At 39.8% G+C, this 16,784-nt stretch overlaps 1 protein-coding gene and 2 long non-coding RNA genes across 3 annotated transcripts; 1 reads left to right on the top strand and 2 right to left on the bottom strand.

The window, feature by feature from the left end:
- Positions 1-254: 254 nt before the first annotated feature.
- LOC113469081 lies at positions 255-2,823 on the top strand. Its single transcript, XR_003392618.1, has 2 exons — positions 255-1,731; positions 2,000-2,823. It is a non-coding gene; the product is annotated as an uncharacterized LOC113469081 (long non-coding RNA).
- A 273-nt stretch (positions 2,824-3,096) lies between these two features.
- Positions 3,097-16,238, bottom strand: LOC103513264 (protein numb-like). The gene is made up of 10 exons (XM_026826518.1): positions 16,198-16,238; positions 12,406-12,529; positions 7,495-7,566; positions 6,930-7,007; positions 6,538-6,678; positions 5,232-5,463; positions 4,708-4,953; positions 3,955-4,067; positions 3,525-3,756; positions 3,097-3,107 (listed from the first exon to the last, which is right to left on the bottom strand). The coding sequence occupies exons 1-10, from the start codon at positions 16,209-16,211 to the stop codon at positions 3,097-3,099; spliced, it is 1,263 nt and encodes a 420-aa protein (XP_026682319.1). The 5' UTR covers positions 16,212-16,238.
- Positions 13,762-14,245, bottom strand: LOC113469080. Its single transcript, XR_003392617.1, has 2 exons — positions 14,119-14,245; positions 13,762-13,795 (listed from the first exon to the last, which is right to left on the bottom strand). It is a non-coding gene; the product is annotated as an uncharacterized LOC113469080 (long non-coding RNA).
- Positions 16,239-16,784: the final 546 nt, after the last annotated feature.

The following is a 16,784-nucleotide window of genomic DNA, read 5'->3' as shown; positions in this document are numbered from 1 at the left end:
TTGAGTAGATACTTTAACCGGGTAGCGACCAGTGGCGTCCTTACCAGTGTAAAAAAAGTTAAAATATGAAAATGGATTGCAAAGGAGGCACTTAGTAATGCTGTTGACCATTACGCTACTAAATACCTCAAGGTCGCTGAAAAAAATAGTAAATACCTCAAGATTAACAGAAAGAAAAACCATTTCGCTTTTTAAAAAAGGAAAAATATAACATTTATATTTTGCTATATTTACAGAAAATTATAATAAGGTTCTTTTTACTATTTATAAACAAAGGAAAATTATTAGATAAATAATAAGTCAGTAAAAATAAAATTACAAATAAAAAAGTAAGTACAGATTTTTTTTGTCATAAAATTAAAAAGATATCAAAACTGAGCCTTTGATAGCTCTGTAATTAGACATTTCAACACAGTAATTGTGATAAGTGTGATATGTTTGTATGGGGGATATTAGAAGTATTGGTTACAAAACCACATCAATTATGAAGACAAAACCATGATATTATAGTCAAACCCATGGTAAAAATATCAATTGAGGTCCTATTTCACAGTCCATTTTTGGAATTCAAATAAATTAATTTCACTAAAGATCTTAGCAGTTATAAAGTGAAGACAAACCCCTCGAAATGAATAAATTAAAGTATTTGCAATCAAATAAAGTATCTCCACAGACAGAAGCTACAATAGAAGACAGGTCTAAGAAGAGCATGGATAAGAGACAGGTCTAAGAAGAATATGAAAATACAATAACGGGCTGAGAAGTATTTTAAGACAGGTCTAAGAAGAATATGGACGACAGAGACAGATATAACTATATAAGAAGAGTATAAGAATATATTAAGAACGGGAGGAGAAAATGATAAGAAATTAAAAGACAGGACTAAGAAGGAAAATATCTCAGGATGGGATTGTGGCCCCGACCATAACTCGTGTAACTACTCTTACTACAGTAGATAGAGAAGAAGGTGGAATGTACAACAAAATAAAACAGGAGGTTTCATTTGTGAGCGCGTAAAACGCGAAAATATAGCCTTTATTTCGAAGACGGTGGGGAAAAAAATAAAAAAATAGTAAAATGATTTGGGCCATAAAACTTGGCTGAGGGAAAAAACTTGAACCTGGTTAAAAGTTTGAATTGAACAGAAAAAAAAGTATAAAACTACAAAATTTCAACTCTTATAATGGATCCTTTACCGTATTGGAAATCTGAACAAATTTCAATTAGTTTAAGTAATAATAATTTATCTATCAGAATTATCAAAAATATAATTTAACAAAAAACCAACAACATCTAAAACGGAGAGGCAACACTAAACGTGAATCACTTTCTATTAGTCTAATATACCCTAAGGGGGAGTCTACTATTTCGGCAAAATAAAATGTTCATTTTGGTGTTAGAAATAGTTGATCAACTTTTTAATGTGATATAACAAATTTTGTTTTAGCGGACTTGGAAAATCTTCCAAAAGAAGGGAGTTCAATTTTTTATTTAATCAATTTTTCATTGGTTATAATTCAATATACACCAATACAATAAATTACTAACAAAGGGCGAAATTATTGCCTGAGGCAATATCTACTATTCAATATTACATCATTTGCGTTTGCATATATTAGAAAATCATCATGCATCATATTAAATCCATCATAGTTACCAAAATCACTAGGACACCTACCACTCATAAAACACCTACTTTTCTATTCTAAGTAACTTCTAAGCGTTGACAAGGTATTCTAGGATCTAAATTCTCTACAGCAAGGAATAGATTAAATTTAAAATTCTATAAGTTAAGAAATGGTTAAGATTAAAGTAAGGATAATTATTGTTAACTTTAGTGATATGTATGAGAATAATTTGGAACAACATAGAATATAGATAGGTCGTCATTAAGAATAAGTACGTTTTGAATTTTAATATAAGAAATTTTAGTTTCGAAAGTTCTTTAAGTAACAAAGGTTTATAGTGGTAATTTTCCTTGCCGGGGACAAGTTCCAAGGTATTCTAGGATCTAAATTCTCTACAGCAAGGAATAGATTAAATTTAAAATTCTATAAGTTAAGAAATGGTTAAGATTAAAGTAAGGATAATTATTGTTAACTTTAGTGATATGTATGAGAATAATTTGGAACAACATAGAATATAGATAGGTCGTCATTAAGAATAAGTACGTTTTGAATATTAATATAAGAAATTTTAGTTTCGAAAGTTCTTTAAGTAACAAAGGTTTATAGTGGTAATTTTCCTTGACAAGTTCCCCATTTACGGAGCCATTTTTTTTTTTTTTTTTTTTCGAAGGAAACAATTGTCTCCCTAATGGAAATCCCAATCTGCTACATTAGATTTGTGTGGTCCGTGTTGTAGCATCAGAAGGGTGATAAGAGACACAATACTTCCCATTTAGGTGCTGGGTCAACACGAGAACACTCGAAAGTACCCCGTTGAAATATTTGCTATCAAAATACCAATACAAAATTTCATCTAAGAGTATATTGAGGTCCTAGGATAAAAGTTCTTTTGGAAAACACATTCATAAGTATGGCGAAATAAGTAGGTAGTTCAAGTGATAAAAAGAAACCAAGTTAAGTACTTGAATTGCATGGAATATAAAAGTACTTGATAAGTAAATTTCATTATTATTGCCCACCCAACAAGTTGGGTAGGGGCACATTTTACATTAAAACTTAATATTATAATTAGTTTGAGTAGAACCCATGATACAACTAGAACGACCAGGTCAAGAGCTGCCACTGAATCAAGAAAAGAAAGTGGAGTTAAAAGTTAAAACCCAATTTACATACAGTCGAACCTGGATAAAGAGGACTCGGATAAAGAGTAAAACTGGATAAAGAGGAAAAAAATCGTGGTCCCTTCATTTTTGACCCAAAAACCTGGTTAAACAGCAAAATCGAGCCTCTATAAAGAGCAATGATTTTTTCCGGGAAAATCACGTGTTTGCAGTCACGAGCCTCTATAAAGAGCAATTTTGTTTTTCTGGACCTCTATAAAGAGCAATTTGTAGAAACTTGTCGTATTCTGTCGAGAGCGGTTTGTTTTTCTACCCCCTTCTTTGCCTGCTGTATGAGGCTCATTTCATCAGTTTGGATCTGAGGCGGGAAATCTTAAACAGATAAGGTTCGTTTTTGGAACGGCTGGCTTTCTTCTAAACTGTCCTACTTTCTATTTTAATTAAAATTAATAAATAATAATAGAAATGTTTTTGTCCTCCAGCAAAATTCGACTAACATGCCACCAAAAAGTGTCGGTGGAGCTATGTCCCAATCTGCCGTATATGTAAAGGAGTCGAGCGGATTAGAAGATTAGAACACACCATATGCTTTCAGGCACACTCCATTTATCAAGGGTAAAGGGTTACCTTGCCTTTGGGCTCAATTTAATTTGTAGTGTAAGCATCTTGAGATTTACTGGTTCCAGAGAACCAACTGTGAAAATTAGAAGTGGTGTTCTTCTTTTCAAAGTCACGTCAGAATCTATCAGTATGGTTCTAGAATCTAGATACTCACCAAGAGTGGTAGGTACAGAGTTGGGGGGAGGTGACAGGGGAGAGACAGGCAGGTCTACCTCACCGTCGATAATTCGGTCCGTGAGCGTCGGCTGTCGAAAGCTACCGGACCGGGTAAACGTGGAGTTGGTCGTGTCGAAGTTCATCGTTACGCCACACTCTTTGTCGCGCTTCTGTTTGCGTTCCAGACAGGCGGCGAACGCGCAGCCCACCGCGTGACTCAACCGCTCACCCTGGGGGGAGAGGAAAGATGGTTAGAAAATTAGTATTACACCCTGGGGGGAGAAGAAGAGATGGTTAGAAAATTTAGTTTTATTTTTCCAAGACCTGCACACCTGCATAAAATAGGAATCTTTACTTTTATTTTTCCAAGATCTCCACAAAAGAGGAATCAGATATTAACCGAACTGTCTGCTCTGTTCACTCAACACCCCGATGAACTCCAGCCACCTAAAGTCTTGCCCGAGACTAAGTTGCTGACACATGGCACTGACGGGATCTCCATTGGATTTCAACGGGGATATCGACTCTGGAATGGGACTTACTGTGAAACACACGAGAATAAAGAAATAGGGTTAGAAATTGAACAAAAGTATAGACTGCTCAATTGTGATATCATTTTGGAGATAAATATTACCTATTCAAAATAATTTTGTGGTGAAGCAGAGAGCCACGCAACTTTTGTGGGTATTACTTACAGCATTACTAAGTGACCTTTGCCATTGACTGACGAGTGCCTCCTTTACTATTCTCAATCATCATCAATCTTTCGAATTCGATTCTCGCCTGGGGCGGAGTTTAATCTAAACAAGTAAGACCTCAGTAGTTAGAGTTCTTTCGATCAAACCTATTTGAAAAAGCCTCTATTATAAATGAACTCCCGATCCGTGGCACAAGCTTTGCTTTTGCGGATGGGTATACCATTTATATGGATTTTTCATGTTCTGTTGATATGTTGTATTATTAATAAATGGAAACTTAAAAATAAAATTAAATTACCTGGAGTTGTAAAGAAACTGGTCTTTTTACACTGGTAGTGCTAAGTCCACCCTTAACGCGAAGCAGAACCAAAAAAAAAAAAAAACTTCGACCCTGCCAGGAATCGAATCCGGAAAATCTCCGGCGTTCAAGCCTAGTGGAGTCTCAACTGCGGAGGTTGAACGTGCCTATAAATCATGCCCTACCTGGAGTTTTCAAGTATATAAGTGGAGCTATATTATTGGCGTGGTTGGCCTGCGTCAGACTAAGCTGCTGTAGACGGGTGCGTTCAAGATTGGAAGGCAAGTCTCCGATCCGTAGGGACAGCTGTCGTTTGAACGGCGAGGCCTGGTTGAGCTGGGAGAACCCTCGGAATGACCCTTGCCGCTGAAGTAGAGGGATGGGGGCGTGGGGCCGCTCTATTGCGTGGGGATTGGGGGGTTTGACTGAACCTGTGAGAGAGAGTGAAAAATACATTTATAAGTGGTAATTCGGTATTCAGAAAAATACCCAACATTGGGCGGAATAGGAACCCATAGCCATAGGAACCCATACCCCATAGCCAGCCTATCTCTACCTTGTCGAAGCTTCGGTTCCTGCCCGTGTAAGCATCTTGAGGTGATTTACTGGTTGCGGAGAACCAACTGTGAAAAGTAGAAGTGGTGTTCTTTTCAAGATGAATCTTCACAAAGTCACGTCAGAATCTATCAGTATGGTTCTAGATACTCACCAGGAGTGGTAGGTACAGAGTTGGGGGGAGGTGACAGGGGAGAGACAGGCATGTCTACCTCACCGTCGATAATTCGGTCCGTGAGCGTCGGCTGTCGAAAGCTACCGGACCGGGTAAACGTGGAGTTGGTCGTGTCGAAGTTCATCGTTACGCCACACTCTTTGTCGCGCTTCTGTTTGCGTTCCAGACAGGCGGCGAACGCGCAGCCCACCGCGTGACTCAACCGCTCACCCTGGGGGGAGAGTAAAGATGGTTAGAAAATTTAGTTTTATTTTTCCAAGACCTACACACCCGCATAAGATATTTTTTATTTATTTATTTACACGCTAAGTAGCGAGGCCATGTGTGCCGCATATTGCTGCTCTATTCACTCAACACTCCGATGAACTCCAGCCACACCTAAAGTCCTGCCTTGCACTAAGGTCCAGCAACAACATCGAGGAAAAGTATTGGGATGCATGTGGGAGAACAACCTAAAGTTCCCGACATTTGAAAACATTTTTCCAGACAATACGCAGATACAGGAATAGACTACGTGAATAAGTGTGAAGTTATTTAACCCAAACATTGACTTAAATGTCAATGAAATGAAAGTGTAACTTAATGAAAACTTTTCATTTTATTACCCAATCACGCAACATGAGTGTCCAATTTTACGTCATCACTCAAGATATTTTTTATGGCGGGAAAAGATAGATGGGGGGCACTGAACCAAAAAGGTCACTTCAAATCAAACCTTCAATATGGGAAAGTGTGGAGATATTTTTTATGGCGGGAAAAGATAGATGGGGGGCACTGAACCAAAAAGGTCACTTCAAATCAAACCTTCAATATGGGAAAGTGTGGGATTTATGTCTGGGTGCCAATGAGCCCATTCTTACCTTATCTAAACTTCTACTTTTATACTTACCGATTCTATGAACTTTTACATGGGACTTTAGGCCCGAGTCTTGTGTACTGGTAACTCAAGATATTTTTTATGGCGGGAAAAGATAGATGGGGGGCACTGAACCAAAAAGGTCACTTCAAATCAAACCTTCAATATGGGAAATTTATGTCTGGGTGCCAGTGAGCCCATACTCACCTTATCTAAACTTCTAGTTTTATACTTTTAACGATTCTTTTACATGGGACTTTAGGCCCGAGTCTTGTGTACTGGTATACTGAAAGTGTGGGATTTATGTCTGGGTGCCAGTGAGCCCATACTCACCTTATCTAAACTTCTAGTTTTATACTTACCGATTCTTTGAACTTTTACATGGGACTTTAGGCCCGAGTCTTGTGTACTGGTGTACTTAATACTTACCGATTCCTTGAGTGCTAGGAAGCCATGACACATCCACCGCCTAGTGGTGCCATCTCTGCAGATATAGGAGAATCCCTTTTCGTGATTCCTATCGGGTGCGCAGAATGACACCTTCTCTATTGTCTGATCTACCATGAGACCCTGTAGGAAACAAAAACACGTTAGAAATACCGGACCCGGTGTTGTAAAAAAAAAAACTAAGAATCGAATAAAAAAATAGAATTAGGTAATTTGGTTTGTTTTAGGTTGATTATTATTTTACTCCGGAAATCGATCCAGGAACCTTTTCCAGGGCAAACAAGCGCGTTACCAGTGGATCATCTTACAAATTTAATGATCTTCCTGAGAAAAAGTTTTCTGTCGTTACTGGGATTCAAACCGCATTTCCTTACCTTTGTTTCGTCATCTACCACTCTCAGTCCATCTCCTGACACGTATAATATTGCTCGCACAGGTCTCCGCCTTGAATTCTGAGGAAACAAGCAAATAATAAATAATTAATCCCTCTATTATTTTGATGAGTTCGGAAAAAAAAACTTACGCCAAAAATGACCATCCATAGCAAGAGTACCGAAAATAAGGTTCCAGGAATCGAACCCAGGACCTTTTACATCTACAAGTTCTTTACTTACCCGTAGAACTTTCAAGGCATCCTCGCAGACTTGCATTCCTCTTGATTCGTACACTTCTACACAACCTAGATACTAAAACACACACAGAGAGCAAAAATGTAAATTAGTACATACTTGTTATCTTGTGAACTTATTGCTCGCACAGGTCTCCGCCTTGAATTCTGAGGAATCAAACAAATAATAAATAATTAATCCCTCTATTATTTTGATTTGAGTTTGGAAAAAAAAACTTACGCCAAAAATGACCATCCATAGCAAGAGTACCGAAAATTAGGTTCCAGGAATCGAACCCAGGACCTTTTACATCTACAAGTTCTTTACTTACCCGTAGAACTTTCAAGGCATCCTCGCAGACTTGCATTCCTCTTGACTCGTACACTTCTACACAACCTAGATACTGAAACACACACAGAGAGCAAACATGTAAATTAGTACAACTTTCAAGGCATCCTCGCAGACTTGCATTCCTCTTGACTCGTACACTTCTACACAACCTAGATACTGAAACACACACAGAGAGCAAAAATGTAAATTACCTAGTACATACTTGTTATCTTGTGAACCATTTTGTTCTTGTTTTTCTACGCCTTTTCCCGTGTATGTTCAGAAGGGGTTAGCGTTTTTCGTCAGCCCTAGGGTGATTGCTTTTGGAATGTTTGCCGACAAATTCCAGGACTAAAAGGCTAAACTATTTAGAGGTACCAACATACATGTTATTATTATTATTTTTTTTTAATGTACCTTCACCGCCTACACTCCTACACACACAATTCTCTTTTAAGGGTAAAAAATTGTAAATAATAATGAAAACATCCTCCACACTTGAATAAATTTTGAACGACCTTTGTAGAAAAAAAAACATGGACAAAAACATCCCACACACGTGAATAAATTTCGAACGGGCCAAAAGGAAAGTTTCAAGTATCTGAAACACAATACACGACTGTACATAGTGTATAGCATTGGTTCCCAACCTGGGGGTATTTACCCCCCGAGGGGTAAAATACACTTTTTCGAGGGGTAAAAATAACTAAGCGCTAAGTGAAGAAGAAAAAAAAAAAGATATAGAAAAAAAGAAAAAGGGCAGATATATTTGCAGAACTTCAAAGAAAAAGGCAGATATATTTTGCAGAACTTCTTTGAAGTTCTGCAAAATATATCTGCCTTTTTCTTTGAAGTTCTGCAAAATATATCTGCCTTTTTGGTTCTCCTTATCAAGTTATAAAAGATCCTTTTCAGAAAACAACAGCACAATGATGGACGAGAGAAGAGAAGGTTGAAAGAGGAGAAGGGAAACAATCAAAAGAGAAAGAATAGATCGCTAACAATTATTATTCAAACTACTTAGGTAGATATAGGCTATAGAGAACAAAATTCCATACCTCAGCTGAGATTGAACCCACCCCTTCTTGTTTACCAAACGAGCGTCCTAATCACCACACCACTGAGGCAGCAATAGTATAAAAGAGCCCGTAAAAGAAAATCGTACCAGGAAAATGAAAAACACACACAATACACCAGATACCACTCCAGACACAAGAACTAGTAAAACCGATACTCTAGGTAAGAAGATAGGTGGCCACAAGATTTAGCAAAAAACACACAGGGGGGGATCCCCGTTAGTGCTCTCTAGAGCGATTCATATCTCCAGATTCAGACAAGCCTGCTAATTGCAGAACTGTACTGAAAATATCTGGACCGAAACGACATCGGTACGTTGGGTGTGGTAGTTGGATATATGGTATTAAGAAGTGGAGAGGTCACCCGGATGGATAACAATATAACAAATCTTGGGAAGATATCTCAATCTTGTTTCGTCTTTTCACCTTTTAAAAGAGGGGTCGACAAAAAGAGTAACAAAAACATCCCACACACGTGAATAAATTTCGAACGGGCCAAAAGGAAAGTTTCAAGTATCTGAAACACAATACACGACTGTACATATAGTATATAGTATAGGAAACCTACACGATATGACTTCATAGAGAAAGAACATCAAGAAAACAAACTTCCCACGTAGATTATCGTAGACATGAGTACACTACACGTGAAAAAATCTGGTGTGAACATCACACGACTTTCCTTATCCTATTGAATGATGCTTATTTGAGTGTTCTTTTAACCTAACTTTTACAATATCTCTAACCGTTTTGCCGCTATAGCTGAAAACCGCCAAAAAACGGTCGAAATCTGTCCAATGGCGGTTTTCAGCTATAGTGACGATGTATATATTGAATGATGCTTATTTGAGTGTTCTTTTACCCTAACTTTTACAATATCTCTAACCGCACACGACTTTCCTTATCCTATTGAATGATTCTTATTTGAGTGTTCTTTTACCCTAATTTTTACAATATCTCTAACCGTTTTGTAGCTAAGCTAAAACCGCCAAAAAACGGTCGAAATCTGTCCAAAAGCGGTCAAAATACCGCCAAGCGCAGCAACCATCTCAACCAAATATTTTGTGTTTTGTATTTTTCACATCCTTGTCACATTTGTTAACTACATACCAAATTTCAAGTCTCTAGCTTGTACCGTTCCCGAGATATTGTTAAATTACACCGAAAACCGCCAAAAAGCGGTAAAATGCCGCCAACCGTTGCACCGGTCTTAACCAAAAGTTTCGTGTCGCATCCTTGTCACATTTGACAGCTACATACCAAATTTCAAGTCTCTAACTCTTACCGTTCTCGAGATATATTGTTTACAGACAGACACACACACACGGATCAATGGCTGAAACTTTGGATTTAGGCTCGAGGGACCTCAAAACGTGTTTTGACACTAAAAACTGACCATCGAAAATTTGACCCGATTACATTACTTTCCTTCCTATGGGATAAGGAAAGTAAAAATAAGACAGATATATAACAGAAGGAACTACAGCTATGGATGAAAAAGTAACTGAACCGTTTTTCGTCAGCCTCTCAATCAACGCCGGGGGGATTGCTTAGGGCTGACATTTGGTTTTGGCTACACATAAATTTTACGATCCCCTTCGCACTCAACCATTGCTATTTCTTTAACAAGGGAAATTTCAGGCTGGTATCCTCCCTGTAGTCCCTCAGCCAGATATTGTCATGAAAACAATAGATAAATAAAATAAGCCCCTAGCAGACAGCACCTTGTCAACATGAAGTCAATTTTCCTGTCAAATCCCTTTGTTTTCCCTCGACACAGGGGTTTTTCTCTACGTCAGAATTCAATCTTCATTCTGTTGTTTTTTAATAAAAATTTTCAGAAAAATAAGCTCCTAAAATAGAGCTTGGTTTATTTTCTTTCTATTTATTTATTTTCTTTTTCCTTCCTTCCTTTTTTGCTGAGGGTGTAACAGAAATCTCTGTTTTTGAAGAGGTATGTATGTGAGAAGTAACTGTAACATGTGAGGGTGTAACAGAAATCTCTGTTTTTGAAGAGGTATGTATGTGAGAAGTAACTGTAACATGTGAGGGTGTAACAGAAATCTCTGTTTTTGAAGAGGTATGTATGTGAGAAGTAACTGTAACATGTGAGGGTGTAACAGAAATCTCTGTTTTTGAAGAGGTATGTATGTGAGAAGTAACTGTAACATGTGAGGGTGTAACAGAAATCTCTGTTTTTGAAGAGGTATGTATGTGAGAAGTAACTGTAACATGTGAGGGTGTAACAGAAATCTCTGTTTTTGATAGAGGAAACTGTAACATGTGAGGTCTTATCGTCCCGAAATGGAAGAAAAGGAAGACAGGATAGGAGAAAACCAGCCGTTCCGAGAACGAACCTTATCTGTTGAGGATTAAGTCCGCCCGGGCGGAAATTGAACCCGCGACCTAACGCTTACAAGACAAGCGCGCAAGCTAACTAGGCTGGCTATCTATCTCTGTGTTTGGTTCTCAATGTTTCTAAGTTCTGAGACCCATTTCTCTGTTACCTGTGTACAATTGTATTTCTTTGTTTGTTTTCCAATGTTTCCAACCATTTTCTCTCTTTCCTACGAATGTATCCGTGATTGTTTTCCAATGTTTGTATCCTTTCTAACCCATATTTCTCTGTTTCTGTGTTGCAGAGTGAACGAGGAGAGAAGACGGGTGGCATGGACAGACTCAGGCGGAGTTTCAGAGACAGCTTTCGACGGCGGAAAGACCAACATATGCCGGAGAGCAGTAAGCCACACCAGTGGCAGTCTGATGAGGCCTCTGTACGGGCCGGTACCTGCTATTTCCATGTCAAGGTAAGACAACCTCTCTAACTTGTTTAACAACACTGTATAAAGGTCTGGCTGGGGGACGTTAAACAGGGAGAAGAACACTCAGTTTTCATGAGATTCGGATATAGACCATCCGGAGATGTCCTACACCTGAGCGCGAGCGCCTTTAAAGTAGAATCCATGGCTTTCATCATGGGACTTACTCTGCCCTGCGTGCTATCGCACCATCTTTCTCTACCGCCATGGAATTCTTGAACCAGGCAAGCCTGGTCATCGCCATCTTTCGTTCAACCGCCAGTGGTTAAACTGGGAGTAGACCAGCTTAGTCTAGCTGGGGGACATACAGGGAGCATACCAGCCTGAATTTCCCTTGCTAAAGAAATAGCAAAGCAAAGTGCGAAGGGCATCCACCGTCGATCGATGTCGACTGAACCGTCCACACTGCCTCGACAACATAGATTCACCTCGTCGATCGACGGCCGGTCGACTATGTTTGGACACAGCTTTATACAGTGACGTTCTTCTTCTTCTTCTTCTTCTTCTTCTTCTTCGCCTTTTCCTCTGCTCAGACGGGGTCGGCGTTTTTCGTCAGCCTCTCAATCAGCCCTACTTAACTAGGATGATTGCTTTGGCTGACATTTGGTTTTGGCTACAAATTTTACGAGTGGATGCCCTTCGCTCTTAACCTTTTGCTATTTCTTTAGCAAGGGAAATTCAGGCTGGTATGCTCCCTGTATGTCCCCCAGCTAGACTAAGCTGGTCTACTCCCAGTTTAACCACTGGCGGTTGAACGAAAGATGGCGATGACCAGGCTTGCCTGGTTCAAGAATTCCATGGCGGTAGAGAAAGATGGTGCGATAGCACGCAGGGCAGAGTAAGTCCCATGATGAAAGCCATGGATTCTACTTTAAAGGCGCTCGCGCTCAGGTGTAGGACATCTCCGGATGGTCTATATCCGAATCTCATGAAAACTGAGTGTTCTTCTCCCTGTTTAACTTTCCCCAGGCAGACCTTTATACAGTGATGTTAAACAAGTTAGAGAGGTTGTCTTACCTTGACATGGAAATAGCAGGTACCGGCCCGTACAGAGGCCTCATCAGACTGCCACTGGTGCGGCTTACTGCTCTCCGGCATATGTTGGTCTTTCCGCCGTCGAAAGCTGTCTCTGAAACTCCGCCTAGGCCTGTATTTGTTTTTTCATCACTACTTTTTGTGAAATTCCCTGACAATTGTCTAATGATCTAATCTAATGTTCACGAAATGCTGGTAAAAAGCTCCGTGACACATCCTGTATATACGGACTAGGTCTACAGACACCCTGTATATAGCTCATCCATTCATAATGCATCTCTTTGTTCTTACTGGGGGCGTAAGTAACTAGTCAATGTTCGAGCTAAAGATATTGAATGGATCCGTATGTCATCATTTCATCAAAAATATGGCTAAATATAACCTCTTCTCTCCTCGTTCACTCTGCAACACAGAAACAGAGAAATATGGGTTAGAAAGGATACAAACATTGGAAAACAATCACGGATACATCCGTAGGAAATAGAGAAAATGGTTGGAAACATTGGAAAACAAACAAAGAAATACAATTGTACACAGGTAACAGAGAAATGGGTCTCAGAACTTGGAAACATTGAAATCCAAACACAGAGATAGATAGCCAGCCTAGCTGGACTGGAGGGTAGCGCGCTTGCTTTGTAAGCGTTAGGTCGCGGGTTCAATTTCCGCCCGGACGGACTTTACCCTCAACAGATAAGGTTCGTTCTCGGAACGGTTGGCTTTCTCCTATCCTGTCCTCCTTTTCTTCCATTACGGGACGATAAGACCTCACATGTTACAGTTACTTCTCATGAACCTCTTCAAAAACAGAGATTTCTGTTACACGCTGAGTTTGATCGGGTCGGGGCTGCTCAGAATGTCCTGGTTAGTCTGCGGGAAATGGAGAATGATAAAGCGGAGTTAGATAGGGGGCGGGGTGTAATATTTTCGGACTGGTTCAACACTTCAGCCAGTTCGATTTCACCATTCGAAGATTCATTCTCCATTGGGATTTGATTTTGGAATCCTAAAATTAATTTGCTCTCATTTTTGCATCAGATTTGTCTTCAAAATATTATACGGGGTAGAAAGAAAAGCGTCTCCTTTCCAGCACTTAACCGACTAAGTCACGGGTTTTAGTAGCAAATTCACAAGTGCAGACTTCATTATTTTGCTTTTCGCCACTTATTCTTCTTCTTCCTAGCTTTTTTCTAACTAAAAACTGTTGGTGTTTACTCATATAGGGTCCTAGCTTTTCGCCACTACTAAATATTTATTTGAGGATGCTTTGTTGGGGTTTAGACCACCAAAACATGGAGCTAAAAAAAACGACATCCCCCCGGGATTCGAACCCCTGTTTGATCGGGTCGGGGCTGCTCAGAATGTCCTGGTTAGTCTGCGGGAAATGGAGAATGATAAAGCGGAGTTAGATAGGGGGCGGGGTAGAAAGGAAAGCGCCTCCTTTCCAGCACTCCGTCGTGGGTTTTAGTAGCAAATTCACAAGTTCAGACTTCATTATTTTTCTTTTCGCCACTTATTCTTCTTCTTCTTCTTCCTGGCTTTTTCTACTTAAAAAGGTTGGTGTTTACTCATAAAGGGTCCTAGCTTTTCGCCACTACTAAATATTTATTTGAGGATGCTTTGTTGGGGTTTAGACCCCCAAAACATGGAGCTAAAAAACGCCATCCCCCCCGGGGTTCGAACCCCCGGTCTACTCACCAGAGAGCTGGGCGGCTCGTCCACTTTGGACAGAAGAGAAAGACCGAGACTAAGTTGCTGACACATGGCACTGACGGGATCTCCATTGGATTTCAACGGGGATATCGACTCTGGAATGGGACTTACTGTGAAAAACGAAAGAAAATCGGGAGTGAGAAACCAGACATTTTGTAATGTGCAAGGCCTTGCACATTAAAACCAACACTGTTGTTTCCTTTACGATATGACTTCATAGAGAAAGAACATCAAGAAAACAAACTTCCCACGTAGATTATCGTAGACATGAGTACACTACACGTGAAAAAACAAGACAGATACATAAAAGAAGGGACTAAAGCTATGGATGAAAAAGTAACTGAACCGTTTTTCGTCAGCCTCTCAATCAACCCCGGGGTGATTGCTTAGGGCTGACATTTGGTTTTGGCTACACATAAATTTTACGATCCCCTTCGCACTCAAACTTTGCTATTCCATTAGCAAGGGAAATTTCAGGCTGGTATCCTCCCTGTAGTCCCTCAGCCAGATATTGTCACGAAAACAATAGATAAATAAAATAAGCTCCCAGCCCTCAGTATAGACAGTACATTGTCAACATGAAGTCAATTTTCCTGTCAAATCCTTTGTTTTCCCTCGACACAGGGGTTTTTCTCTGCGTCAGATTTCAATCTTCATTCTGTTGTTTTTTAATAAAAAAATTTCAGAAAAATAAGCTCCTAAAATAGAGCTTGGTTTATTTTCTTTTTATTTATTTATTTTCTTTTTCCTTCCTTCCTTTTTTGCTTTTATTATTTTTTCCTCCAAAGTCCAAATCGAATTTTATTTTATATATGTATAGTCTCACTAAAAACTGACCATCGAAAATTTGACCCGATTACATTACTTTCCTTCCTATAGGATAAGGAAAGTAAAAATAAGACAGATATATAACGTACATTGTTCACTTGGTCAAATTCACATTGACAGCTCAGAAATTAAAAGATCGGAACTAAATTTTCTTCTCTTCTATTTGGATACTAATCGCGTTCATTTGCTATCGACCAGTTTCGATTCATTTTTGGTTGCTATGGATACGATATACACTGGAATGCAAACGAAATTGGGACAGTTTTCATTTTTATTAAATAGGTTGTGTGTGTTTCAGGTTCCATTCGTGATTCAATACGAGGTAATGTTTCAAGACAAGCATGATTGCGGTGGAGCATATCTTAAACTTCTCACCGAGGGACCAGCACTACAAGATCTGACGGCGTTCAATGATAAAACACCGTACACCATCATGTTTGGACCAGACAAATGTGGTACAGATGATAAGGTATGTACTGTGTAGCTCTAGTTCTGCCCTATGCTTCTTACATGATTTCTTAAAATTAGAGCCAGTCTGATTATTTCAGCCAAACCAATTCGCTTCATTACATGGCTCAGAAAATTTCTCTTGTCATTCAAAGGGGCAAATATTTGTGCCTTTTTTAAAGAGGTTTGATAGAGGGAAACTGCCAAGATCTTATCATCCCGAAAGCAAAGACAAGGGAAGACAGGATAGGATGAAGCCAGCCGTTCCGAAAACGAACCTTATCCGTTCAGGATAAAATCCGCGCCGGGTGGGAATCGAATCCGCGACCTAGCGCTTATACGACAGACGCGTTACCCTCCAAGCTAACTAGCATTGGCTTTTTCAATAAGTCTAATCTGTGAATGATAGATGGCGACGACCAGGCTTGCCTGGTTCAAGAATTCCATGGCGGTAGAGAAAGATCGTGCGATAGCACGCAGGGCAGAGTAAGTCCCATGATGAAAGCCATGGATTCTACTTCAAGGGCGCTCGCGCTCAGGTGTAGGACATCTCCGGATGGTCTATATCCGAATCTCATGAAAACTGAGTGTTCTTCTCCCTGTTTAACGTCCCCCAGCCAGACCTTTATACAGTGTTGTTAAACAAGTTAGAGAGGTTGTCTTACCTTGACATGGAAATAGCAGGTACCGGCCCGTACAGAGGCCTCATCAGACTGCCACTGGTGCGGCTTACTGCTCTCCGGCATATGTTGGTCTTTCCGCCGTCGAAAGCTGTCTCTGAAACTCCGCCTGAGTCTGTCCATGCCACCCGTCTTCTCTCCTCGTTCACTCTGCAACACAGAAACAGAGAAATATGGGTTAGAAAGGATACAAATAATGGAAAACAATCACGGATACATCCGTAGGAAATAGAGAAAATGGTTGGAAACTTGGAAACATTGGAAAACAAACAAAGAAACAAACAGATAAGTACAATTGTACACAGGTAACAGAGAAATGGGTCTCAGAACTTGGAAACATTAAAAAACCAAACACAGAGATAGATAGCCAGCCTAGTTGGACTGGAGGGTAGCGCGCTTGCTTTGTAAGCGCTAGGTCGCGGGTTCAATTTCCGCCCGGGCGGACTTTATCCTCAACAGATAAGGTTCGTTCTCGGAACGGTTGGCTTTCTCCTATCCTGTACTCCTTTTCCCTTTGCTTTTGGGACGATAAGACCTCACATGTTACAGTTACTTCTCACAAACCTCTTCAAAAACAGAGATTTCTGCTACACGCTGAATGTGAAATATTGATGTAGGGCACTAGGGTGCTTCCCTACTGATATCCGTTCATTTCCTTAGTGTGGAAAATCTTGCTGAGAATACGAAACGTACAAG

The sequence above is a fragment of the Diaphorina citri genome, unplaced genomic scaffold (assembly GCF_000475195.1).
Source record: "Diaphorina citri unplaced genomic scaffold, Diaci psyllid genome assembly version 1.1 scaffold947, whole genome shotgun sequence".
Classification (NCBI taxonomy): domain Eukaryota; kingdom Metazoa; phylum Arthropoda; class Insecta; order Hemiptera; family Psyllidae; genus Diaphorina; species Diaphorina citri.
The sequence above is the reverse complement of the archived record's forward strand: the minus strand, read 5'-3'. Positions and strand labels throughout refer to the sequence as shown.

Coding starts and splice junctions, on each gene's coding strand:
- LOC103513264 (XM_026826518.1), bottom strand. Junction 4,068..4,707: donor TATATACTTGAAAACTCCAG/GTAGGGCATGAT, acceptor TGTGTTTCACAG/TAAGTCCCATTCCAGAGTCG. Junction 3,757..3,954: donor GGTGGCTGGAGTTCATCGGG/GTGTTGAGTGAA, acceptor CTCTCCCCCCAG/GGTGAGCGGTTGAGTCACGC.